The 26,116-nt window shown below is 38.7% G+C and overlaps 1 protein-coding gene across 1 annotated transcript; it reads right to left on the bottom strand.

Moving 5' to 3' along the window:
* Positions 1–14: 14 nt before the first annotated feature.
* On the bottom strand, positions 15–26,011 carry pask (PAS domain containing serine/threonine kinase). Its single transcript, XM_077222338.1, has 20 exons — positions 25,796–26,011; positions 25,479–25,660; positions 22,187–22,404; positions 21,853–22,020; positions 21,226–21,360; positions 20,192–20,326; positions 19,455–19,635; positions 18,880–19,064; positions 12,190–12,301; positions 11,998–12,099; positions 11,595–11,769; positions 9,797–10,743; positions 6,315–6,490; positions 6,074–6,229; positions 5,713–5,838; positions 3,540–3,674; positions 3,209–3,408; positions 1,233–1,366; positions 990–1,133; positions 15–859 (listed from the first exon to the last, which is right to left on the bottom strand). The coding sequence occupies exons 2-20, from the start codon at positions 25,648–25,650 to the stop codon at positions 675–677; spliced, it is 3,786 nt and encodes a 1,261-aa protein (XP_077078453.1). The 5' UTR covers positions 25,651–25,660; positions 25,796–26,011; the 3' UTR covers positions 15–674.
* Between the last annotated feature and the right edge of the window lie 105 nt (positions 26,012–26,116).

Genomic DNA, 26,116 nt, shown 5'->3' with positions numbered 1-26,116 from the left:
TTCAACACAAGACGTTATTATAAACTGCAATCATTTTTATTGAAGAATTCCCGTGACAGTAACATTTGATAGAGGCTTTACAAAGCCTGTGAGCAACTTGAAATAATACCAATAACAAACAGCCAAAGCAAACTGAAATGACGCCAATAATTTATTCACAAGATAAATATTGCAATTTTAAAATTAATTAATATATTATTTAAAAGGTTAAAAATCAACCTAAAAAATATTGTTAAAACTCTGAAGGCCTAATAACATATCTTAAAGCTCAGGTAACCCTCATCCAGGTCTAGCGCATGTGCCATATGTTTAAATAGGACAATCCTTGTGCTCGGATTGTCACACCATTACAACAAACAGCAAGAACTTTCTACATCTCAGAATACCATGCTTTAAACCTCTATAAAAGGTGAAATACACAACATGTTTGATAAATAAACTCCTATTCCTTCACCAAACACAGAGATAAAACTGTTTCTTAGCAACACGGATTGCTTCCATTCCCAGTCAAACTTTCCTTTTGCTCTTTGGACGGACTGGTATCATCAAAGAAGGACAGCAGCAGGTGGACGGAGAGTTCTGCAGAGATTGTGCATTAGTGTTCATGGTGACATTAGATTTAATGTCATAATTAGTTGGCCAGAACGCATTAGTGTTTCTTTCACAACAGTTCCTCACTCGTCGGTGAGGTATTTCAGCAGCTCGGACTGCAGCGCCGCCATAGTTCTCCTCTGCTCTTCATCCTCCTCCTCATCTTCATCTTCTAAAGGAGTGTCTTCCAGGTTGTTTTCGGGGTCCATGTAGAGGATGTCTGCTCGGTGCACACATGAATAGTTGGAGTCCACATGCTCTGTGCATTCTGAGATAAAATCGTATATCGTATGAAACCTGCAGCATTGGATTTAAAGTAAAATATGTTTGACAGAACTGAATATTATCTTTTTGGTAGCATAAAAGGCCACAATACAAAAATAAGCTAAAACCAATACCGTTGCTGGAGGGAAAGACCTCTCCCCACGAGTACTCTGCTAGATTTATGGGTTGCTGTATCCACTGTGACTCCAAGAGCTCCTCTAGATTGATTCTCTGATCAACCACTGGGTGCAAAAGACCAGCCAACAGTGCATACAACTCTAAAACAACAGGTTGTACATTAATTAAGCCACAATTTGCAGAAATTGTCACGTCTCTCTAGTCGATCCTTATTGCTGTGATGAATCAGATCTTCAAACCTGTAGAAATCTGGCATGGAGGGTGGAGTTGGGCCTGCAGGGTTTCTTCCACACTGCAAAACGGGTTTTCACTGAACAGTAAGGTGTATAAGAGCACTCCTAGAGACCACATCTCCAGCTCTGGACCCTCGTATCTAAATACATCAAAAAACATCACAATGGAATATGGAACTTGCAGTCTCATATTTCACCTTTAAAAGCACAGATGAGTGGACACGTACACATTTATGTTTTCTCATCCTTTTAAAGTTATTAAAGTCACATAACATTTTTTTTTCAAAATGGAATATTGGAGAATTTACTATAAATCATCGATCCATTCACATTTAATGCACGTTTCCTCATAATCTATATGCAAAATAACTTCCCCTTCATTTTAAGATCACAGCAATAGCAAACCACAACCAGCCATTATTGATGGACAAAATCAAGTCCTGACCTACATTTATTCTTGTTCCAGAAGCCATTTCACCTGGACATACATTACAATAAGGAAAAGACTAAACTCAACTTCTGGCTTTAAGGTGTCAATTTTATTTGTTAAAGCCATTATAGCACTATATTTGTGACATCACCTACATAGGCTTACAATCAACTTAATTTAATGTGATGTTGATGTGATGTTGCATATTTCCAAGTTAAGCAGAATATTCAAACCTATTTCAATATCCAAACAGGATTTTGTTTTAGTAAGTAATTTAAAGTTACTACATTTTTATTGAAGGAGAATAAATGAAGACCTGCTTGGATGAACCATGCACAATAACAGTATTAAAAGTAAATAGGATAAATTTTGATTTCATGTTGACTTTAAGAGCATCGTAGTGATACAAGTTATCCTGTGAAGTTAATGTGTGGTTCTTATATAGACATGAATACATTACCAATATGTTACCCTTCTCACTAGGGGTGGGTATTGGCAAGGACTTCACGATACGATACGCATCACGATATATGGATCACGATACGTTTACATCACAATACGATAAATATTGCGATATTCCACACAGTTAACTAAAAATGTAAAAATAAAATACAAGTTACGGTGTGCCATCTGAGTAGTCTTACATCGGATCACATTGATAAATCAGCAGAAAAAATGAGTCAAAATCTTAATACAAAATCTCCTTTCCAATTTTTTGTTTAGCTGCCGTAACAAAATAGACTTGCACTTTTAACAACGGACACACTTATATTGAAGACATTAAAATAAAGTGCATTAGATATTTAAAATGAAATTACAGTGCACAGTTAAGCTAACTCACTGAGGTTTGTGTGGGGTGATCGGTTGATTTAACGAAACAGGCCAATCAGGATGCTCCCCGTCTTACATGCGCTTCATGAGGAACACACGCACACACACGCAATGTCTTTCGCCGTCTCCCTCTCTGCCGTGCACGCACTACACGGTATGGAGCACAGTCTCTTCTGTGTCGCATGCGTGCTCTTGCTCACTCGCTCTAGATTTTAACAAATTTTAAATAATCATCAGGGAGCCGCTATCAATATGCGGGAGACTCCCGGAACTTCCGGGAGACTTGGGATGTCTGCAAGTCCATGCTCCCTGGTTTGTTTTAAAACCAAAGAGCACCCACACATCAGCTTTATATTGTGAAGAAGCCAAAGTAATTTTGTCGGCTGAGTCTGCCATGCCGCTTCCAGCTTTCACTACCGAAAGTGGCACTCTATGGTGGCTCCCAGCAAGTTGGGGGAAACTAAAGCCACCGTACTGCGACATCTACAGGAACGGAGGTTGTAGTTCACACCCTGTTTAAAACGTGATTTTTTTTTTTAACATCGATTTTTTGAGTTTGAAATTGATGTAGTATATCCCGAATATAAAAATCGCGTTGTATTGCTGTATCGATTTTTTTAGCACACCCCTACTTCTCACACCCTTAACCACCTGATCCTATCCTCTATTCTAAGACACACAGATGGAACTGTGACGGGCTGTGTGATGTTTCAGTACGTACGGGTTTCCCTGAAGCACCTCTGGTGAGCAGTACTCCAGAGTGCCACAGAAGACGTAGAAAAGTTTCCCGGGTTCCAGCAGGGCAGCTGAGCCAAAGTCGATCAGCTGGATATGAAAGTTGGAGTTTATGATGATATTTTCATCCTTTATGTCCCTGTGAAGCACTCTTTTGCCCCGCAGGTAACTCACTGCGGCTACCAACTGTGTACAGACACATACCGAAATATCAGGTAAAATAAAACTTTACTCCAGAGCTCACATCAGGATATTATAGGACAACTGGCTACCAACACATCTACTCTGTGCTAAAGTTCTCATAGCCTGTTTCTCACCTGTCTGAAGATGTAGCTGGCAAGAGGCTCGTCCAGTCTAGGCTGCATGTCGATAAACTCAAACAGGTCTAGTCCGTCCCCATGTTTCTGCATGACCATTTGGAAGAATCCCTCATTCTCAAACACCTCCAGCACCTGCAGAAAAAATTTAGGACACTAAGCATCAACCACAGTGAACATGCTATAATAACGATTGTATTTTCTCAGGATTCTTTGATGAATTAAATGTTAATTTATGTGAAATAGAATTCTTTTGTAACATTATAAATGTCATTATATACCATCACTTTTGATCAGTATAATGCATTGTGCAGAATAAAAAAAATTCAAATAAGGCACTGTTTCATTGCAATGAAACCAAGGAAGATTTATTTATACAATTTAATGCACCAATACACAAAATAAATGATTTGGTTAGAATTTACATAAAGCATGCGTACTGAACATTGAATTGGACAGTTCAAAAGAACTGATTTGGATAAGTGAATCAAGTTGTAATGATAAAAGTGAGCATGAAACTAGTCTGCACGAAACAGTCTGCTGTTGCGTTTAGGAAACTTAAAGGGTCAAAACACATTTTTTGAGATGTTAACATGTGTACAGGTGTACAGGTTGCACATCAATGAAAACAACAATAGCACTCGTGTTTAATATTAAAGGATTAGTTCACTTTTTAAAAAACTTTTGCTGATAATTTACTCACCCCCATGTCATCCAAGATGTCCATGTCTTTCTTTCTTCGGTTCGTGACTCTCCTGTTCGAACTCGTTCATCAAAATGAACAAATCTTTTTTCGATTCATTTCGTTCGTTGAATGAACGAAATGACTCGAAAAAAGATTTGTTCATTTTGATGAACGAGTACGAACAGGAGAGTCACGAACGTGCATCACATAAAAGAGCAAGGCGAGCATTTGTGCTTATAAAACTTAAACTTTTTTATTTATTTTTGAAATGATCGATCGTTTCGTAAGATAAGACCCTTATGCATCGTCTGGTGTCGTTTAAAGCCATTTGAAGCTGCACTGAAACTGTCATTTGGACCTTGGACCGTTTGGGTCCCATTGAAGTCCCTTATATGGAGAAAAATCCTAGAATGTTTTCATCAAAAACCTTAATTTCTTTTCGACCGAAGAAAGAAAGACATGGACATCTTGGATGACATGGGGGTGAGTAAATTATCAGCAAATGTTTTTTAAAAAGTGAACTAATCCTTTAAGGGAAAGGTTTTTTTTTTTCTGGTTTAAAAAGCAAAGTTGAACCAACATCACGAAAAGTGAGGTATATGCATTATTTTGGAGTGGTGATTGGCTGCCGTGGCTGGAGAGTAATATTTTACGTCATCAGTTTCTCTATTATTCATGAGAATAGACTCATATAATCCAATCACTACACTGTATTATGCATGAGATCGCATTACAGGGGAGAAATCAAATGTGACATGACCGGTTTGGCGCTGTTCGTTCACCTCTGCCTGTTCAGCTTTGTGTTTGAATAGAAGTAGTAGTGTTGTTTGCATTTTCCCCATGATGATATCAGAACTGGAGTTTGACTACCAATACACGAAAAATATGACTGTAACATTATTTAATTTTTAACAGCATGCGGAGCGCAGATGAGAGAAGTTTCTGTGTGGAACGCTGCAACACTGGCAACGCAGATCACAGTTCATATGCGGACCAGAACAAGAGTGTTTTTATGGACATATTTCTCATACTCTCCTGCTCCAAACATGAACCAGCACAGTGTATGCACACATATTTCATCATGTCCTCTCTACAAATGAAATGGTTTACTATTAGTTTACTAATAGTGCAGATAAGGACACTGATACAGCGGTACATCTGATCATGAACACGATGACATTATGGATTATTCTGATAATAATGTAGACCAAAAATGATTCTTTATTCCCCCAACTCTGTTGCTTGTTTTTTTATCCACTCATATTTTAATAATGAGTGTGCTGCAGGTCTGTGTTTTAATGGTTGTTAAAATGCCCAATTTTTGGAGTTCTTCTCAAATCTGAGGTGTGAACGATCAGGCTAAAAAAGGGGGGGTTTCATGACACTTTAATGGCCAATTTATTTAAGCAGGAGCTGTTTGATAATTTTATTTTGGCAAAAAAATATTCTAAATATTTAATAAATAGTCAAACAGTTCTCTGAGTGTACCTTCACAATATTGGGATGTTGCAAACGAAACAGTATGGCCACTTCCTGACTGACCCGGCCCAGATCAGGATCATCCACCCAGCATTCACTCACCACCGCACTTTTCCTAATGAATTTCACAACCACCTGAAATTGAAGTGAATGATAATAAATTTAACATCTCTTCATCAGCTCATATAATTGTCCATAAAAGACAGAATGGACCCTGCAGCAATGACACTGACTCAGTGTGTAAACATCGTCTTTTAAGAACCCTGTCTAAGGTTTGAACAACTGATGTCATCATTATCAGGTTATTATCTCTCAACCGGATAAATATGAGTGCATGGACAGCAGTGAGCGCAGAAAGAGTGTCACTGACTTCCTGTCCACATATCCGTCTTGAAGCGAGCCAGACAAAGCCGAAGGCTCCCTTTCCAATAGAGCGCAGTGGGCGGTAGTTTTCCTCAAAATAACCCTCACATGCTCCGGACTGCTCCAGGTCCACAGAAGAATGCAAAGGATCTGACCGAATTGCCTAAATGAGAAAAAGAAAGATTTCTTTGCTTAAGAAATGTGCTTTTTAAAGCCTGTCTTCTAGATTAAGTACTCATGCAGATCACCTCAGCAAGGCTGCAGGCAAAGGCCTCCTGTTCTGGGGCTTCTGTCCTCACTGTGGGAGACATTGTGTTCTGTAGCGCCTCCTGGTGGTGGAGCAAAAGATGACTCCCACTCAGCCATAGACAGACCAGAGAGCTGCCGCTGGACAGGGACACCCATCGCACATCACACTGCACCTCTACACAGAGTGAGAAAGAGATGTTGAAAATTACCACTTTATCAGTTGGATTCATGGACTGAAACATCATAAATGTACAGTAGAAAACATGGCATACAGAAAGAGTACACAGTGTGAAATGGAAAAATTAAGTACCGTAAGAGATAACGTACAGTCATTATCACAGAATAAGCCCAGGCAAGGTTCACCCTGAAGGGCTTTATTTTGCAATAATGACCACAATATCCTGCTTATTACGCGACTACTTGCCAAATAAATAAATGGATAAGAAATGTTGATTGGAGTTTATATTATTTTATTATCTCACTTGTGGTTTACCTGTCACAGCCTGTTACAGATTCTGCGATTTCGGCAATCCTATAAGATCATTACAAATCACACTGTATGATGTGGATCTAATAAACTTCGGTACGACATGTATGTAGACTGTACGACCCAAGTTAGTATAGAAGAATAAAACGACATAAGCATATGCTAGTGGTAAACAAATAGAGCAAGATGAATCGCACTTTGGCACTTGTGGTTTTTATGTGCACTGAAAAAAAAGAGGAAGCGAAAGAGGAGAATTTGGATGCGCCCATGGCTGGGGAAAAGAGGGTTACTTGTGATGCAAATCTTGCAGGGGCGTAGCCAGAACTTTTTTCCAGGGATGGCCAGTTAAGACCCAGTGATTTTAATGGGATGGCAGAAAAAAGAAAGAAAAACTAGCTTCAAATCTAGAAACAAAATCACTTAATATGCAAATTGCAATTCTGTATTGCCCGCGTGTAATAGGCTACCTTAAAACGGATGTGGAATGGAACACATAAAATGGATTTTATGTGACTGCATCTCAAAAACAGTACTGGTTAAACACTAGGTCATCATTCTTATGTAATGATTGCATTTTTGCCTGACATAAATTCTCTTCCATAGCAATAGACAAGGAGTCTCGGACACAAACGCGATCAATCACCGGTAGAGCTCCTTGAGTAGATTAAACTCAACCGATTAAACGGCTTGCTTAGTAAACATCGGAAAATAATGTTTAAACATTATTAAAAATGCAAAAGCGTGTTCATTTATATGAACAAATGCAAATGGGATTTCTTTGTGCTACCACATGATATGTGAGTAATACAGGCTACTGTGTGTGTGTGTGTGAGAGCGGGGTATAACGCGTGTGTGTGTGTGTGAGGGCGGGGAATAACGCGTAATATACTTTTCCATTATTTTTCCTATGTAAACATGCGCTTGAACATGTTTGACCGTTGCACTCGTGTATCACTCGGCTTTGTTTTTGTTTGTAAAGCTGCTTCACCCAGCACTCATTTGCAGTGTTGCCATTTTCACTTATTGTAGGCATCTATGGGCTTGTTATTTTTTCCATATTAATAGGTAAAGTGACAATTTAGTTAAACTGGAGTGTGAACATTGCCTTTGCTTTGTGCCAGTGTCATAGTTCTTTGAACGGAGAAAAGTCAGCTATTAAAGCCGTCAAAATGCTTGCGCAACAGGGGTAGCCAAGCTTCAATCAGGGGTGGCACTGGCCATCCAGAGCCAACCCCTAGCTACGCCCCTGCAATCTTGCAAATAGAGCTTGAGGTAAGTGGTTTTAAGTTTTATCGCCATGTAGCATTGATCAATACGGCATTTCTTGTTGCATTTTTATTGGTCAGTTACGCAATAAATTATTAGTCAGTAGACGTAGCAGCAAACACACTGAGTTGAATCATGATCATGTTAAATTTTTGACACTGTCAGAAAACGATTGCAGGCTATCTTTGGTCGTAAGACGGTGACAACGGCCGTCTTTGAACCTCTCTCACTGTATGACGTAGGACACAGTTTAGGAACCACAACCACATAAATTGCCATGATTGGTCTTCTTTTGTCTGGGATAGCTCAAAATCGTACAATGTGTACCAGGTATTAAAGGGATAGTTCATCAAAAAAATAAACATTCTGTCATCATTAAATCAACAAACAAACTGTTAAAGGTGATAAAAGATGATATATTGCATAGAATGGAAGTCAGTGGGCTCCAATGTTGTTTAGTTCCCAACGTTCCAAAATATTCTCTATTTCCTCTATTTTAAAGGTCTTTCATTTCATTGTCCTTGTTGACAATGTCAATGTTTTCTTGGTTTAGCTGAGAGTTTCTGCCTTTCTAGACATCTAAAATCAAAATGTTTATGGTCACCATAAAACTATTATTGAGAAAAAAAACATTACTTTAAGCATTTCAATTTGCAAGATGGCAGTAATTAGCCATTCAATATTACAATATGAAAAAATACCACAGACAGACTGATACTAAACATGAAAGTAGCCGGTATAATGCTATAGACAGTTAAACAGTCATTATAGAAATTTTTTTTCGACTCAATGCATCGTAACTAATATTCTAATATTGGCCTAATCAGACAAGGCAAGCAAATTAAAAAAAATTATATACAGTTCTACACAATATGGTCATTGTGTGTCCCTAGTATAATTAAAGGGATAGTTCACCCAAAAATGAAAATTCAGTCAGTATGTACTCACCCTCATGTTGTTTCCAACCCCGTAAGACCTTCGTTCATCTTCGGAACACGAATTAAGATATTTTTGATGAAATCTGAGAGCTGGATCACTCCTCCATAGGCTTCTCAAGGGATTGAACTTGCCAGCCCCGAAAAGTTATTACAGACATCGTTAAAATAGTCCAAGTGACTACAGTGGCTCAATCTTAAGTTTATCAAACGACGAGAATACTTTTTGTGCGCAAAAACAAACAGAAATAACAACTTTATTTCAACTATTCATTTCCTTCTCTGTGGGCCTCGAGTCAGTTCACTAGTGTAATAGCGTAAGCTTCTGTTGTTGAACGTCACACGCATCACCCACATGACCCGCGTCGGCCAATAGTGAGCCTACGTGTGACGTAGCTTTAAGCAATTACACTAGTTTAACTGACTAGAGGCCCAAAGAGAAGTAAATGAATAGTTAAAATAAAGTCGTTATTTATGTTTGTTTTTGCGCACAAAAAGTATTCTCGTCGCTTGATAAACTTAATATTGAGCCACTGTAGTCACTTGGACTATTTTAACGATGGCTTTAATAACTTTTCGGGGCTGGCAAGTTTCAATCCCTCAAGAAGCCTATGGACTAGTATGGAGGAGTAATCCAGCTCTCAGATTTCATCAAAAATATCTTAATTCATGTTCCAAAGATGAATGAAGGTCTTACGGGGTTGGAACAACATGAGGGTGAGTAATTACTGACAAAATTTTCATTTTTGGGTGAACTATCCCTTTAAATCAGGTGAGGTAGATGTTGACATACCGATTGGCGTTCCATCTCTGTTGTAGCACGTCACATGAATCCTGCCCTCTGGAATGGAAGAGTTGACCTTGACTTTCTTAGGAGTGGAGGTGGCAGGATTGTCGCCTGGCAATAGCATTCCACCCCTCCCCCTCCGGAGATCCAGAGCTCGGCCAACGGCATGTTCCGAAAAGGAATTCCACTGTTCCAGAACTTTAGTTAGATGATTTTTTGGCAGTTGGTCTAGAGTCTTTTTCTGAGGGCTTGCCTGCCTTTCTTTTGGTAATGGGGCAGTTCCTTGTGTTGCTTCTTGCTCAGAGCAGACATGAGCTTCTGCTTCAGTGTCTGACTCTACAATGAAGGGTGAAGGAGTACGCAGGAGCTCAGCAGTGTCACATGAGGTAAGTGAATGGTTAAGATCTACAGGTGCGTTTGGGATCTCAACGCTGTCGTTCAGGTCCATCTTTGACATGGCATGAACAATTACATCTCCGTTAGAGTTTAAATCCAGAAAGGTGCTGCCAGATTCCACTAGCTGACATCCCTGCTGAGACTCATCCATCTTTTCAGGACCAGAACCGCCCACAAGCCGCTCACAGAATCCAGATGACGACCCACTGCCTAAGGAAATCACCTCAAAACTGGAGTCCTGAAGCTGGGCTTGCTCTGAACACTGGCAGGCCTGCGTGTGAGGTTCAGGATGAGGTACAGAGTCACAGGACTTTACTGGAGCTTCTTTACGATCTGAGTTTTGGCCTGCCTTGGAAGAATCTCGCCTAGTGAAGAGCCGCCCAAATGGGCCATATTGAGCGGAAACCATAGCAGAAGGGCAGGTCCTGTGGACCTCCAGGGACTCCACCAAAGCAAAGGTCTGTAGCAGAGCAGTGGTAGAGTTGGCAGAGTCAGACTCAGACTCTTGAGTGGTCACATCCACAATCTGCTCGCAAAGCTCTGTAGTGTCATCCAACCTGAGATAAACAGAGACAACAATGTCAAATCATGGAAATCTGCCACCTAGCGCCTTCTTTTATGATCTATAGAGCTCATTCAGAGCAGCACCATGACAGGTATGAAAACGAGGCAGTAAGCCGGGATAAAATTGCTGTGTTTTCAATGGCATCCACTATAAAAAGCTCCTAGATCACTTATTTTCCACAGCTCATGCTGTCTGGAATTTTTTGTCTACTGATATTTCTTGGAAAGATCAGAAATGTTTAAATGAAAGTGTTTCATCAGCAGAACAATCCAAAAAAAAACACTTTAAAATAAAAAGCACAACCCACTGAAGAGATGCATGTTCCTCACAGACTCTCTTTCATTCCCTTTAAATATCGAAGATGGCACTGCTGTGAATAAGGTCCTTATTTTTTTACATGAACAGAAAGACAATACATATTTTAGGTTTAAGTGGGAATCACACAAAGTCACGCCCAGTTCATATTTCATTACAAAACCAAAATATAATTGATTCTTCAAAAAGAAGCTTGTTTTTAAAAGCTAATTAGGAAAATTAGAATTAGATTTTTTTCTACAAAGTGAAATTTTCCTAATTGTACACTACATATAATATAAAAATTACATTTCAATTTATTTTTATTTAAATCGCAAAAAAATTACAAGCAACAAATGCTGCCATGAAAATCTGTAAAAATGTAATAATAATAATGGGTTTCCTTTCCTTTAGTACTTTTACTATAAGTACTTTTTTCCCCCAAGTACAACATGAACTGGACATGTTTCTGACAGGTTTTGAGAAATTCACTTTTAAGCTGTGCACATAAAAAAAAACTAAATGGGAGGATTTAGTGGAGTATCTAACCCATTCAGTGGTCTGGAGGTGACAGCAGGTGAGGTCATGGTTGATGGGACATTGCTCTCCTTCTCCAGTTTAGCGATGATACCAGTGAAGATTCTCTTTCCTTTCCCAAGACCCGCTCTCCTACGCATGGCTAGATGCACCATTACACTGTCACCAGCAAGCACAGTGTTTGGATCTGCACATATTATCCAGAGATAAAACACTGGTTAATACATAATGAAAATTAAAATGTATTCAACATTGAAGTTCCAGCAAAAATCATTCATTTTGATCAGTACAGAAAAAATAAAAATAAGTATATATTATATATATATATATATATATATAAATATTGTAAAATAAATAATTTAAGGGACAGCAATATAATTTAAGTCTGTATTGAGCAATATCAGTAAGAACTCACTACATGTCTCCTGTTGGTCATCCTTAGTTGAGAGCATGTCAGTAGTGAGGGTTAGTACATCACTAGGGGGACAGTTAGCACTAGCAGAACATCTACAGGGGTCTGAGAAGTAGTTAGACAGGATGAGAGGGGATTTTAGAACAGCATCACAAGCTAAAGTGTGTGTCCTTACAGCACATCATGTCTCTTTACCTGTGTGGCTGTCAGAGGGGATGGATGTGTCTTGTGGATGAGATGCAGGCTGGTCGCTTCGTTCTGCAGCACGAACTCGCTCATAAAATGCTGGTATCAGGTATGTGACATTCTACACAGGTGCAAAGGCTTAGTGTTAGCATGTAAACTAGCTTCGACACATCACTTACAGATTGGATCAGCTTTTCATTAGTTATTTCCTCCGAGGGCATTCCCCTTCAATCTTATAAAATGTATGCTTTATCTTTCATTTTAAATTCTTAAATTTGATCAATACATTTAATAAGAAATTGTTTGGACAAGACATGGTCTTGTCCAAACTTTTCTCCTTCCTTATCTGTGCACCCCCTCTCCCTCATCCCTTCCTTTCCCCCTGATTTATGTCACTAAAAGTTCACTAAGAAGATCTACATACTACATATGTATCTTTTGAATCTTTTTTTGTTTCCCCTTTTATGTTTGGGATCATTTTAAATGTCTCAGTGTGATAGGTAAAATGGTCTTAATTTCATTTCAATCATTGAATACAAGAAAAATTGAATACTTAGAAGAATCCTGTTCTCCTTTTTGTGTGGTGTCTCTTTAAGATATCTGAATTCTCCCCTCTCCCCAAAAACCAGGTGTTAGCCCCTGGGGTACATGAATAGACAAATATTTGTACAACCCCTTTGTTCTGTTCTGTGTATATAAGGGTAAGTGGCAGAACCTGTAACCAGGAAAACCCCCATGCAGTGCTGTGTCAGGGTTTTCGCGTCAGAACACACTCACACACAACTGTGTGTCACTGTAAGTAATACATTTCTTACTCTTGGAGTCATATTTGAGAAATTGATGTCATGTACTTATTATTTCTGAATTGGCTTTTAATCATTTTCTTGTGTAATTGGCATGATACAATTTTACCTGACAAATAAAATATTATATTTCATTTATTCTGCATTATTCTGAAATCATCCTAGTATGGATTAATGTGTAGTCTGGTGTTTCCGCAAATCTCTGTCCAGGATAGATCAAACCGAAGGCACTAAAGAATGGAGCATGGAGCACATCATTATAGAGACCTTCTGATTTCTGTCCGTCACTGACTTAGCACGTTGCATCTTGCGACTATTAAAAAAATTAACAGTCAGCATTGAGCGGCATCTTAAGGGTAAAATAGATAGCACTGCATCCTCTGACTATTTCAGAACTGGCAAATTTGTGATCGTGAGGGCACATTCGCGACGTAACGTCTCAAAGCGATACCGCGTCCTTAAATGATTGAATAATTGAAAGTATGGGATACTCAGAATAATCAAAGATCTAAATTAAGTCAATCAATATTTATCATTATTTTCTAATAAGAAACACAATCTAAATTTGATAATCATTTGAAATTGGAGTCAGATTAAGCGTAGAGCTAAAGTAATATTGAAACTAAAATTCTAATAAAATAGGTGAACTTCACTGGAGCGCAGAAAAGACATACATGCATTATACCTTCACCTACACCATTGGATTCCGTCGTTGGGTGGCCTTTACACTGCGAGCAGCAATTATCAGGGTTCAAGCGTTTATGGCCTTTAAAAATATGCGTTTATTTAGCAAGCATGCAACCACTTACATCATAGATGGAAAAGACCATTTACAGCCAATACAGGCAATTTACCACAGGAAATATATGTTTTTAAGCTTTTTAACAGTTATAGCCCCACCTATGGTCCGATCTCCATAAATGTTTGCATGCTTTTGTAGAATTATATGTCGCATGTTCTCACCTATTTTTGAGAAGCCATGAGTTTTCGTTTAGGAGTTCTAGGCTTTTGTGTGCATTTGGCCATACCCATTATCTAAATTACCCTGTTCCTAGCCAAAGGGCAAAGTTCAATTTTTTTGATTATTGATCTGGGCCCGTATTCATAAAGAATCTTAATGCAAAGAGTAGCACCTAGTGACAAAATTCTAAGAAAATTCTTAGAAATGTGGGCGTTTACTCTTAAAATTAAAGAAAAAATCCCAGTAAAAAAAAAAGTAATTCAGAAAGCATCTTAACCCTTAAAAGAGGTCTTAAGGTCAAAATTGTTAGGAGCACGGACGAGGACTTTTAAGAGGATTAAAAGTTTCTTTAGCAAAGGAGAAAATGGCAGAAATATGAATAGGGAGAAGAAATTAGTTGCAGACAATGGATGACAGTGAGTTAATAAGACGCTATAGATTGACACCCAGCCCGAATTTTCCTTTAAGGATGGCCTTGTGTTCATCCACTACAGTAAATGGGCTAACAGTAAACACTGTTCCTCTGTCCAGTTGGGCTTTCTCATCCTTCTTGGTTTTGATTCCATGTTTGTTACATTAAAACCAACATTCAAACCACCACTTAAATAGACATGCCAGCAATCAGTGTAATTGGAAAAAGTGGAAGATTTTTTATCATTGTAAGCCAATCAAATACCTTATAGGAAATTAACAGCATGGTAAATTAAAAAAAAAGATTTATATACACATATATAATGTGTGTGTGTGTGTGTGAGAACGGTCAAATAGGAAAAATTACGCATGTAATTTCAAAGTGAAGGCTTAGAATAGACCCTATACTTAAAATCACTCTTTTTTCCCTTCTTGGACAACCAACCAATCACAGTCTTCAAAAGATTGTGTCATACATAGCAACGGGGTCAGCCCCGCCTCATCACTAAGATAAAAGTTTTTGTCTTTTCCTTACTCAGAGTTGCTCTCAGATCGGTCCCGAATCGCTCTTCAGCTAAGACTCCAACATAAAAGTTTTTAAGCTAAATTAAGAGTTTTCTGAGAGGATTCTTAGAATCTTTATGAATACGGGCCCTGGAGTATCCAGAGATACGATTATTTACATAATCGGGAATATCTAATGAACGATTTGATTGACAGCAGGGGTTCCTGAGGCAAAGTTGTTCAGTGTGAGGAGATCTATCAAATGATATGCATATTGTGTGGATGTGTGAAACACCATGTGATTACAGAGCTGTAAAACTCAGCTGATTTCTTTCAAAATTCTTTTAGACCTCTAGGGCCACGAGTCGAACATGCCCACCACGTTTCATTCTGATTGGCCTCTGTTAACCTGGGCCCGTATTCATAAAGATTCTAAGAATCCTCTCAGAAAACTCTTAATTTGGCTTAAAATCTTTTACGTAGGAGTCTTAGCTTAAGAGCGATTCGGGACCGATCTGAGAGCAACTCTGAGTAAGGAAAAGACAAAAACTTTTATCTTAGTGAGGAGGCGGGGCTGACCCCGTTGCTATGTATGACACAATCTTTTGAAGACTGTGATTGGTTGGTTGTCCAAGAAGGAAAAAAAGTGATTTATAAGGATAGGGCCTATTCTAAGCCTTCACATTGAAATTACATGCGTAATTTTTCCTATTTGACCATTCTCATACACACACACACACACACATTATATAGGTGTATATAAATCCTTTTTTTATTTACCATACTGTTAATTTCCTATAAGGCATTTGATTGGATTAGAATGATAAAAATTGTTCCAGTCTATTTAAGTGGTGGTTTGAATGTTGGTTTTAATGTAGCAAACATGGAATAAAAACCAAGAAAGCTCAACTGGACAGAGGAACCAGGGCCGGCGCTCCGCACACGCACATCACGCACTGCGCTTAGGGCACCAAGTGCTTGGGGGGGCACCAAAAAATCTGGGTCGTGAAAAATCATCACAATAGGCTACTAGTATAAATAACAAATAAAATATGTCTAAAGCATGTTAATATACAAAAGCAATACAAAAGTAATATAGGCCTAGACCAAATTAGTCGAGAAAAAGGTGAATCTCCTGTGCCAGTCTCCCTCTGGTGCCCCCCCTTCCCCACCTCCCAGTGGTCTGTTCGATTATGCCTCAATCAATGTCAAATGTGGCAGACACCGACCTCAGACATGGCCTCGAAAAGGCACCAAGAGTCGGGGCGGAAAAAAGGAAAAAGAAGAGACAGTGGAATGATACTCGCGCGTCGCTTGCAGGTAAGAAATTTTTTTAAATAAAAATGTTAGTTTTGTAGCGCGGGCGTCCTTGCGTCGTGTATGCATGTCCAGGGGGGCGTCGCTAGTAGTGCAAATGATCCGGGGCAGGCTTTTTTAGCCCTGCATGTTGAATATTTAATTTTAACGGGGGTCCGGGGGTTTCTCCCCCGTGAAATTTTGAAACTTTGGCTGTTTAAGATGCAGTTAGTTTGTTTGAGAAGAAAAGGTAGATACGTTTTTTCGTTGTTGTTCTATGCGGTTAATGCGGTCATTTTGAAGAAGTTCATAGGCCAAGGCCCAAGGGCGACATCTGTTGGTGAAACTGCAATTAGAAAAAAAACCCCCACAATCTCAGTGTTTGTATATTTTCATATTCACAGAGTTGTCAAATTATTAGGGCTGGGAAAAGATTAATCGCATCCAAAATAAAAGTTTGTGTCTACATGATATATGTGTGTGTACTGTGTATAATCATTTTGTGTATATATAAATACACACACATATACACGTATATATTTAAGAAATATTTGCATGTATATACTGTATATATTATATATAATTTATATTATATATACATTTAAATATTTTATATATAAATAACAAATATTTCTTAAATACATACATGCAAATGTGTATTTATTTATATACACAAAGTAATTATACACAGTACACACACATACTATATATCATTCATGTAGACACAAACTTTTATTTTGGATGCGATTAATCGCGATTAATCTTTTCCCAGCCCTATAGAATAGCAGAATGGTCTCTTTATAGAGATATAGACAGTCCCTCTGTTGAGTAAATTCTATTGTGCAGTTATGTATGGTTATTTGCAGTTTAAAATGTGCACTTTAAAATTCGTACTTGTACAGTTATAAACTTTTTTTGCACTTTTAACTTTCTGTGTTTACATTGTTCAGTTCCAAATCTGTGTTTTTAGTAATTGTGGTGGTTCTTGGTATTTATAATTTTAACCTTTATATTATTTCTTTTCATATTTGGTGCCATTGTTAATGTAAAATTATTTATTTGCAGCAGTTATTTTGGAAGTAAAGAGAACCCAACTAAGAAATTCCGAATGGTTGTTATTCCTTGGGTGAGTGGGTGGGTGGTTGGGGGTGGGGGGAGTGGGGCAAGGGGGCGGGGGGCACCACCAATCATTTGTGCTTAGGGCACCTAAATAGCTAGCGCCGGCCCTGAGAGGAACAGTGTTTACTGTGAGCCCAGTTTGTGGATGAACACAAGGCCATCCTTAAAGGAAAATTCAGGCCGGGTGTCACAGCACAGAAGCAGACGTTGGAGCTTATAGCGGTTAATAAGTTATTTACGGTTCATTCCCCCTGCTTGTGCGGAACTGCGACACAATAAGAGGTTCTGGAATGCTGTAATTGTTTGTGATCACTCTGCTTACAGAAGGTTGTGACAGAACCATATCATCACTGCTGCATTGATGCATTTTCCCAGCTGCCAAATATCTTAATGTACAGTAGTGATTTAATTTCTTGCACTACGCCATTCCTGCGCTGTGTCGGAGATGTTATTGTGTCTCTAACAAAATCGGTCACAAACATGTTCCCTGCATGATCTAATCTATAGTGTCTTATTAACTCACTGTCATCTATTGTCTGCAACACATTTCTTCTCCCTCTTCGTCTTTCTGCCATTTTCTCCTCTGCTAAAGAAACTCTTAATCCTCTTAAAAGTCCTCGTCCGTGCTCCTAACAATTTTGACCGTAAGACCTCTTTTAAGGGTTAAGATGCTTTCCGAATTACTTTTTTCTTTACTAGGATTTTTTCTTTAATTTTAAGAGTAAACGCCCACATTTCTAAGAATTTTCTTAGAATTTTGTCACTAGGAGCTACTCTTTGCATTAAGATTCTTTATGAATACGGGCCTTGGTCTAAAAGGTGCTCAAATTTCATTGTCCGATGGCGGCCATGTTTATTGAGATATGCCAATGTCCTCAGACTATCATGGCACCTGGCACAAAGACACTGCATGCCAATTTTCAAGTCAACCAGACTAACGGTTGGAGGGTTTATAGCCATTTTCATGTTTTTTCCCTGTTACAGCGCCACCAAGTGTCCAATAACCAGGGTTATTTTTTACTGCGACCTCAGATTGAGTGACTAAATATCCAATTTTGTTCTCGAGTTATAGCCATTTTTGTAAAAGTGGCCCGTCCACTAGGACTAGTTGGTAACCAGACAGGTCACGGTAACCATTGCCTTCTATGAATACTATGGAAGGCAATGGCTACAGTCACCTGTCTGGTTACCAACATTCTTTAAAATATCTTCTTTTGTGTTCAATAGAAGAAAGAAACTCATACAGGTTTGGAAAAACCTGAGGGTGAGTAAGTGATGACAATTTTCACTTTTGGGTAAACCATCCCTTTAAGCAGTGGTTCTCAACTCCAGTCCTCGGGACCCACTGCTCTGCACATATTTTATGTCTCCTTATTTAACACACCCGATTCAGATCACCAGCTCGTTAGGAGAGACTCCTTGATCTGAACTGAGTGTGTCAGATAAAAGAGGCATACAAAATGTGCAGAGCAGTGGGTCCCGAGGACTGGAGTTGAGAACCACTGCCTTTAAGCATATCTTTATTAAAAGGGTTCTACAGACCCTAAAAAGTAAATCCCAGCAACTCAGGGCAAAAAAAAGGGAATGTTTCATAGCATCTCTAACCTTTCCAAGCAGCTGACTGCTGTTGTATCCGAGCAGCATAGAGCTGAATGGGTTGTTGAGACTGTGAATGGTGCCATTGGGCAGGAGCGTCAGGAGAAAGCTACTGGGAGCAAACACACACACTGACCCAGAGTACAACACACCTGCGCTGGGGGACAGGACATCACCCATACAAGATTTACCACCTGCAGGACAAGAGTGCACTGTGTTGATCATACTGAAAATCAATTGCAATTTGAAACGTATTAGAAATACATTAGATCTAATTATATTTATCAGCAACTTTCTTAATTAGATTGGACACCAACTAGAAACAATAGTATAGATTTTCTTTATGTCAGACCAAATATTGGAAATGCACTATAATTAGCAACCTTGGGTTATAAATAAATCCCCACATATAGAGAAATCTGATTCACAGTTAAGAAATCTGCATATTTTTATTTTCGATGTGAAAGTATGAGACAACACACACTTAAAATTGACTGTGTTTGTGGCTTCAGTCTGTTGAAGCAGCACAATAAAACTAAGAGTTCTAAAACTTTGCATGCACTGCAGTGAATGAGAGGACTGACCTGAAGGAGTTTGGTTGGGCCATCGAGAGCTTAGGAGTGAACCATCAGAAGGTTCTGGATGTGCTGATCCATTCATCTGGAGCGGTGATCTTCCACAGGACACAGCGGCCTGCAGCCGAACACATGCTGGAACCACCAAACCAGACCTGGCTTTCACAAACAATCTCTGCATACGCAAAACCTGAGATCAGAGCAAAGAAAAAAAAGAGCAAAGAAACAAAGGTGCACAATTTAATTATTATTAATTGGATTGTTATTAAAAATGAAAATAAATCAAAATGATTAAAAACACTTGTATATATAAATTATTTATATAAATATTAGATGCAACAAAAAAACCTAAACGCAAATTAAAAATTTTGCCTTGGCAACCAACTGAAATAAATTGAAGCACTACAATTACAAAAAAACTAATACAAAAACTAAATAGATAAATAAAACCTAAATATTAATATCTAAAAATAAATTAATAAAAATGACAAAAGCACAATATTACTAAAAATTAAACTAATTTAAATGAGAGCAAAAAAAAAGCCAATTCAAAATATTAATAAAAACTATAGTAGTATATACATAATACAAATATAACAATGTTACACAATGCTGGTTTGACAGAACGAATCATGCAGTTCTGATTCGGACTGTTATTTTTGTTGTCACTAGCATGATTAATAAGAAATTGCAAAAAATGACAAACGCTTCCCTAGAGTTTTTATTTTATTTTTTATGATCATGACCTTGGGAGTTGTCCTGCAGTGGAAGGGAATCTGTAAAGATGGCATAAGAGACATGATTGAAAGTCCAGTCATCTCCTCAGCAGCGTGGTAACCATAGAGATGGGCAAAAGTGGCGTCACAACTGAGGACTCCACCCTGAGGAAACAGTAGGAGGAGCTGGAACTTTTCTGGTCCACTGAGCAGCAGCTTTACAATACAATTTTCTTCAATGGCACACAACACTACCCCACCCCACCCCAAAAGTTTTGGGTCGGTAAGAATTTCTTGATAGAAATCTCTTAATATGACAAAAGGCTGCATTTATTTGATAAAAAAATACAATTAAAACAGTAATATTGACAAATACTGTATTATTACAATAAAAAAAAAGTTTTCTATATGAATATATTTCAAAATGTAAAATATTTCTGTGATTGCAAAGCTGAATTTTCTGCATCTATAGGCTTGTTCGACTTGAACCGGCGCTGCACAGACCGATCGGTGAATGACATCAAAGTACCGCGAGAGCGATTAGAGAGCAGACGGCTCGTATGCTTATGAATCACTCTCGCGGTACTTAGATGACATAAACCGATCGGTCTGTGCAGCGCCGGCTCAAGTCGAACAAGCCTATTATTTCCAGGCTTTAATGTCACATGATCCTTCAGAAATTGTTGCAATATGCTAATTTGCTGCTCAACAAACATCTCTTACTAACAATGTTGAAAACAGTCGTGCTACATCAGAAATAGAAGGGGCATCAGTTTACGGTTTACAGTTGACCGCATCCGGTGTTTACAGCATTATTAATTATAATGGGTTCTATTCGCTTTAGTCGCGTCGCTTGCTTCTGGCCTAGACACGGTGTTAGTCACTTTTGATCAATTTATGCATCCTTGCTGAATTAAAGTGATCATTTATTTAAATATCTTACTGACCCCAAAACTTTTGAACGGTAGAGTATGCTTCAGTTAAATTCTTTTGAAAATAACACTAAGGATCAACATCATGCTTAACTTAAGTAAGCCTTTCAGTTCACAAGAAATGAATCTCACATTTGGAGTGAAAGTCACGTGTGCCGTGATTCTCTCCACTCGCTCCAGCAGGAGCTCTAAGATCTGCTGCTGCTCTGATATCTGAAGCCACACAGACACAGGAAACTCAGCTCCTGTCAAACTCACTGCAGTCACCTATGGAGAGAATGAGCATGAGCCGTGTGTGACGCTCACATCCAGCACATGAAAGCAGAGATCAGAGCCAAAATACACTTTTCCACCGTCGGGGCAAAACGTTCTCTTTGCTTAATCACTCCATTCCGTGCAGATACAGTCCAGTCGGTATGGATATGGTTTCATTTTACACTCTGGTACTGATAACAGAGCTTTTTTAAATTAAATATATGATCAGTCATTGCCTTGCTAACGCGAGAGTTTACAGACGATATGTGATGTAAATAGTAAATAGATGTAAAAATGCTTTATAATTAATTTGTGTTTACGCTTCACAAATAGCACACTTAGCCATACAGGCTCAAGTGGAAATACAACTGGAACCGTTCAGCTCGACGATGGAAAAGCGGCTAAAGACAAAACGTACAGCATGGAAGAAATTATATATTCATGCCACAAATAAGTTGAGCGACAGCTAAGTGAATTGTTGTTTAATTAAATGCAGTTTTATACCACTTTTGCAGAAATGGCAACTAGGTTCCCATCAGAATCCAGAGTCTCCTCCTTCAGGACTTCCACTAGTGTCTGATTGGCTCTTAGTAGAGAGGTCAGCTTCCGGCCAATCAAATCACTGTATGCACAATCAAACAGCTTACAAGCATGTTCATTTGCATCCAAAACCTTGCAAAAAAGAGAGAGAGGAAGAAATCATTGAAACCCTTCATAATTTAGTAATTTTATGAATAACAGTGCAGCTAAAAGAAAAGTATCCCCATTACCAATATTATGTAGAGTAGGCTTTTGTTTTATCAGACTAGGGGCTTTGAGGGGCACAACCGTCTAATACCTGTGATGTGGTGCAGTTAATGGACAGAACAGCTTTATTAGGGTTGATGGTGAGAGCTGTGCCACTCTTTTCTGGAGCGATACCGGTGAGCTGTCTGAGCAGAGAGTTTTCCAACACAGGAGACCCTTGATTTGATGACGGAGGCACAGGTTGGAAGCAATGCAGATCAGACATCTGAAGATTCCTCATCGCCACTGATGAACCAACATGAGAATCACCTTTTGGAAAAGAAACAAAAGTCAGGTAAAAAATAATTCTTCCATTATTTACTCAACTTTCCAAACCCATTTAAATTTCTTCTTCAGTGGAACTGGAACACAAAGGGAGATGTTCGGCAGAATGACAGCTTCAGTCACCAGTCACTTTTGGCGCTTTTCCACTGCATGGTACGGTACGGTTCGGTACGGAACGCTTTGGTGCTTTTCCACTGCATGGTACGGTACGGTGCTTTTCCACTGCATGGTACGGTACGGTTCGGTACGGCGCGCTTTGGTGCTTTTCCACTGCATGGTACGGTACGCGGTACGGCACGCTTTGGTGCTTTTCCACTGCATGGTACGGTACGGTTCGGTTCGGTACGGCACGCTTTGGAGATTTTCCACTGCATGGTACGGTACGGTTCGGTTCGGTACGGCACGCTTTGGAGATTTTCCACTGCATGGTACGGTTCGGTTCGGTACGGCACGCTTTGGAGATTTTCCACTGCATGGTACGGCTCGGCTCGGCTCACTTGTGGCGCTTTTCCACTGCATGGTACGGTACGGTACAGCTCGCTTTAAATGGTACCACCTCTGTTGAGGTTCCAAGCGTACCGTACCGATACTAAAATGTGACGTGGAAGCACTGTAGATCACTGATTGTTCAGACAGACAGAATCGTCACTACCAGCGCCATTGTATTTGCGAGACATCAAACCCGCTAGATTTAAATAGCAAGTAACAGACACCGCTGTAGCACCTATTTTAAAACTACTTGCTTGAAGAAAAAAAACTTCCAAAAAAGAAATGGCTGAATCGTGGTCAGTGGTCGAGAAGTGCAGACGTTCCTCTTGTTGGTTGCCGAGGAGCGGATAAACTATAACGATAAGTCATATAATCCCACCCACTTTCAAGCGGTACTAACTGCAGTGGAAAAGCAACCGAGCTAAAGCGAACCGAGCCATGCTGCGCCGAGTTGTACCACGCAGTGGAAAAGCAGGCGAGCCGAACCGTGCCACGCCGAGCCGAAACCGTACCATGCAGTGGAAAAGCACCATTTAATTACATACAATTCTAAAGTTTGGGGTTAGTAAGTTTCTTTAATACTTTAATTCAACAAGGATGCATTAAAGGGATAGATCACCCAAAAATGAAAATTTTGTCAGTATTTATTCACCCTAATGTTGTTCCAACCCCGTAAGACCTTCGTTCATCGGAACACGAATTAAGATATTTTTGATGAAATCTGAGAGCTGGATCACTCCTCCATAGGCTTCAAAAGGATTGAAACTTGCCGGCCTCGAAAAGTTATTAAAGACATTGTTAAATAGTCCAAGTGACTACAGTGGCTCAATCTTAAGTTTATCAAACGACGAGAATACTTTTTGTGTGCAAAAATAAAGACTTTACTTCAGATATTGATTTCTTTCTCTGTTGGCCTTAGTTAACTTAGTGTGATTGCGTAGAGCTACGTCACACGTAGGCTCACTATTGGCCAACGCTGGTCATGTGTGTGATGCGTGTGACGTACAACAACAGAAGCTTACGCTTTTACACTAGTGAACTGACTCGAGGCCCACAGAGAAGGAAATGAATAGTTGAAATAAAGTCATTATTTTTGTTTTTTTGCGCACAAAAAGTATTCTCGTCGTTTGATAAACTTAAGATTGAGCCACTGTAGTCACTTGGACTATTTTAACGATGTCTGTAATAACTTTTCTGGGCCTGCAAGTTCAATCCCTCAAGAAGCCTATGGAGGAGTGATCCAGCTCTCAGATTTCATCAAAAATATCTTAATTCATGTTCCGAAGATGAACGAAGGTCTTACGGGGTTGGAACAACATGAGGATGAGTACATACTGACTGAATTTTCATTTTTGGGTGAAATACCCCTTTAATTTGTGAGAGAAAAAAGTGAGAGTAATGACATTTATAATGTTCCAAAAGATTTCTATTTCCAAAAATGCTATTCTTATGTACACTCCATTCATCATTGATAATAAATGTTTATTGAGCACCAAATCAGCATACTAGAATGATTTCTGAAGGATCGTGTCATATTGAAGACTGGAGTAATGATGCTGAAAATTTAGTTTTGTCATCACAGGAATACATACAAAAATATTAAAAAGAAAATAGCAATTTTAAATTGCAATAAAATGTCACATTATTACTCTTTTTACTCTATAGTATATCAAATAAATGTAGCCTGGGTGAGTATGGAAGCTTGTTTCTGCCACGGAATAAAAAAATAAAACAGGTAATTTTATCTCATTACTCTGACTTTTTTCTCACAATTGTCAGTTTATATTTCACAAATCTCAGAAAAAGTCAGTCTTTCTAACTCAGAATTGGACCTTATAACTTGCATTTGCAACTTTTTATCTCACTATTCTGACTTTTTTCTTCGCAATTGCAAGCTTACATCTCGCAATTCTGAATTGATCAAAATTGCTCGATATAAAGTCGCAATTGCAAGTTATAAGGTCCAATTCTAAGGGAAAAAAATACAGATTTTCTCAGATTCGTGAGAAAACCTCAGAATAGCGAGATACAAATTGGCAATTGTGAGCAAAAAAAGTCAGAACTGTGAGATAAAAAGTCACAATTATCTTTTAAAAAGTTTTTTTTTTACATGGCATAAAACAAACTTCCATATAAGATACTTCTTTAAAAACAAAAAAAATCTTATCTATCCAAACTTTTGACCAGTAGTGTATTTTTTCAACACAGTGAGAGTGAATGTTGACTACGCCTGTCATTCTGACTAACATCTTTTTCTGTTACACTGAAAAAAGGCTAACAGTTTTGGAACAATATGAGGGTGAACAAAAGTAAGGCAATCATCAGAGCAAACTATTTTAGAAGATAATCTATTTAGCAACCACCCTGAAACTCATATCTAAATAATATATTCTAAAAACATTTTGCAGCAACTCTTAAAAGATCTTCCTTGTGGTAACACTTTGTCAACAACTACTGCTATATACTGTATTGTTGTGATTTTGATAAAGCTTATTGCTATCACTTTGTATATTTATATTGTTTTATAAGTCCACATATTGTAGCACAGGTGTGGAAGCTATGTGGCCCACCTGATGCGTCCATGTGGGTGAGAGTGCAGTTGCGTGCAGAGGGGAAGGACTGGTTCATGCAGAAGGAATCACTTTTCATCATGCTGCCATCTTTATCTTTATCATCATCATCATCATCAGCAGCAACACAAACACTGTCGCCCCTCGGGCTGCTCCGGCCGTGCATCAACATCCCCGATGAGCTTCAAATGAAAGTGGACAGTCAAAAATACGATTCCAACCAAAGACCTTATTGTTTTTGAGACGAGCGAGAAAGGTTTAATCACATTTATCGCATAATACACTAATACATCGTGATTGTTGCGAGCGCGACTCACCCAGCGCAATGCTGTGCTTTCAGTTTACAGCCTGCAGCCTTGGAGACAGAGGGAGGGATTTTTCCTTATTTCCTTTTAGACGACTTAATTGAATAATAAATAACAAAACAAACACTTGCTTAAAAATAAAGTTCTCAATAGCCATAAGCTGTAGTTTCGAAGTGTTTGTTTGAGTGAAGTATATCGCGGCCTAGAATGTTTGGCGCGTATGAAATCGAAATAAGGTGACGGAAGACGAGGAAGAGCAAATGAAAAAAGCGAATTTTGAAACTGACAGGGAGTTTATCCAATAGAAACATAAGTGGGAGGAGCTTGTTGCAT

The sequence above is a fragment of the Siphateles boraxobius genome, unplaced genomic scaffold (assembly GCF_051911475.1).
Source record: "Siphateles boraxobius isolate OS27281-9 unplaced genomic scaffold, OSU_SipBor_1 86, whole genome shotgun sequence".
NCBI classification, from domain to species: Eukaryota; Metazoa; Chordata; class Actinopteri; order Cypriniformes; family Leuciscidae; genus Siphateles; species Siphateles boraxobius.
The sequence above is the reverse complement of the archived record's forward strand: the minus strand, read 5'-3'. Positions and strand labels throughout refer to the sequence as shown.

Bases quoted from the DNA above. Each gene is read 5' to 3' on its own strand.
- pask (XM_077222338.1), bottom strand. From the start codon at position 25,650: ATGTTGATGCACGGCCGGAGCAGCCCGAGGGGCGACAGTGTTTGTGTT. The intron at 12,100-12,189 runs GTAAAGAGACAT...ACTACTTCTCAG, and splicing joins CCCCTCTGACAGCCACACAG to ACCCCTGTAGATGTTCTGCT. The intron at 1,367-3,208 runs GTACGTACTGAA...TGATGTATTTAG, and splicing joins GAGGTGCTTCAGGGAAACCC to ATACGAGGGTCCAGAGCTGG.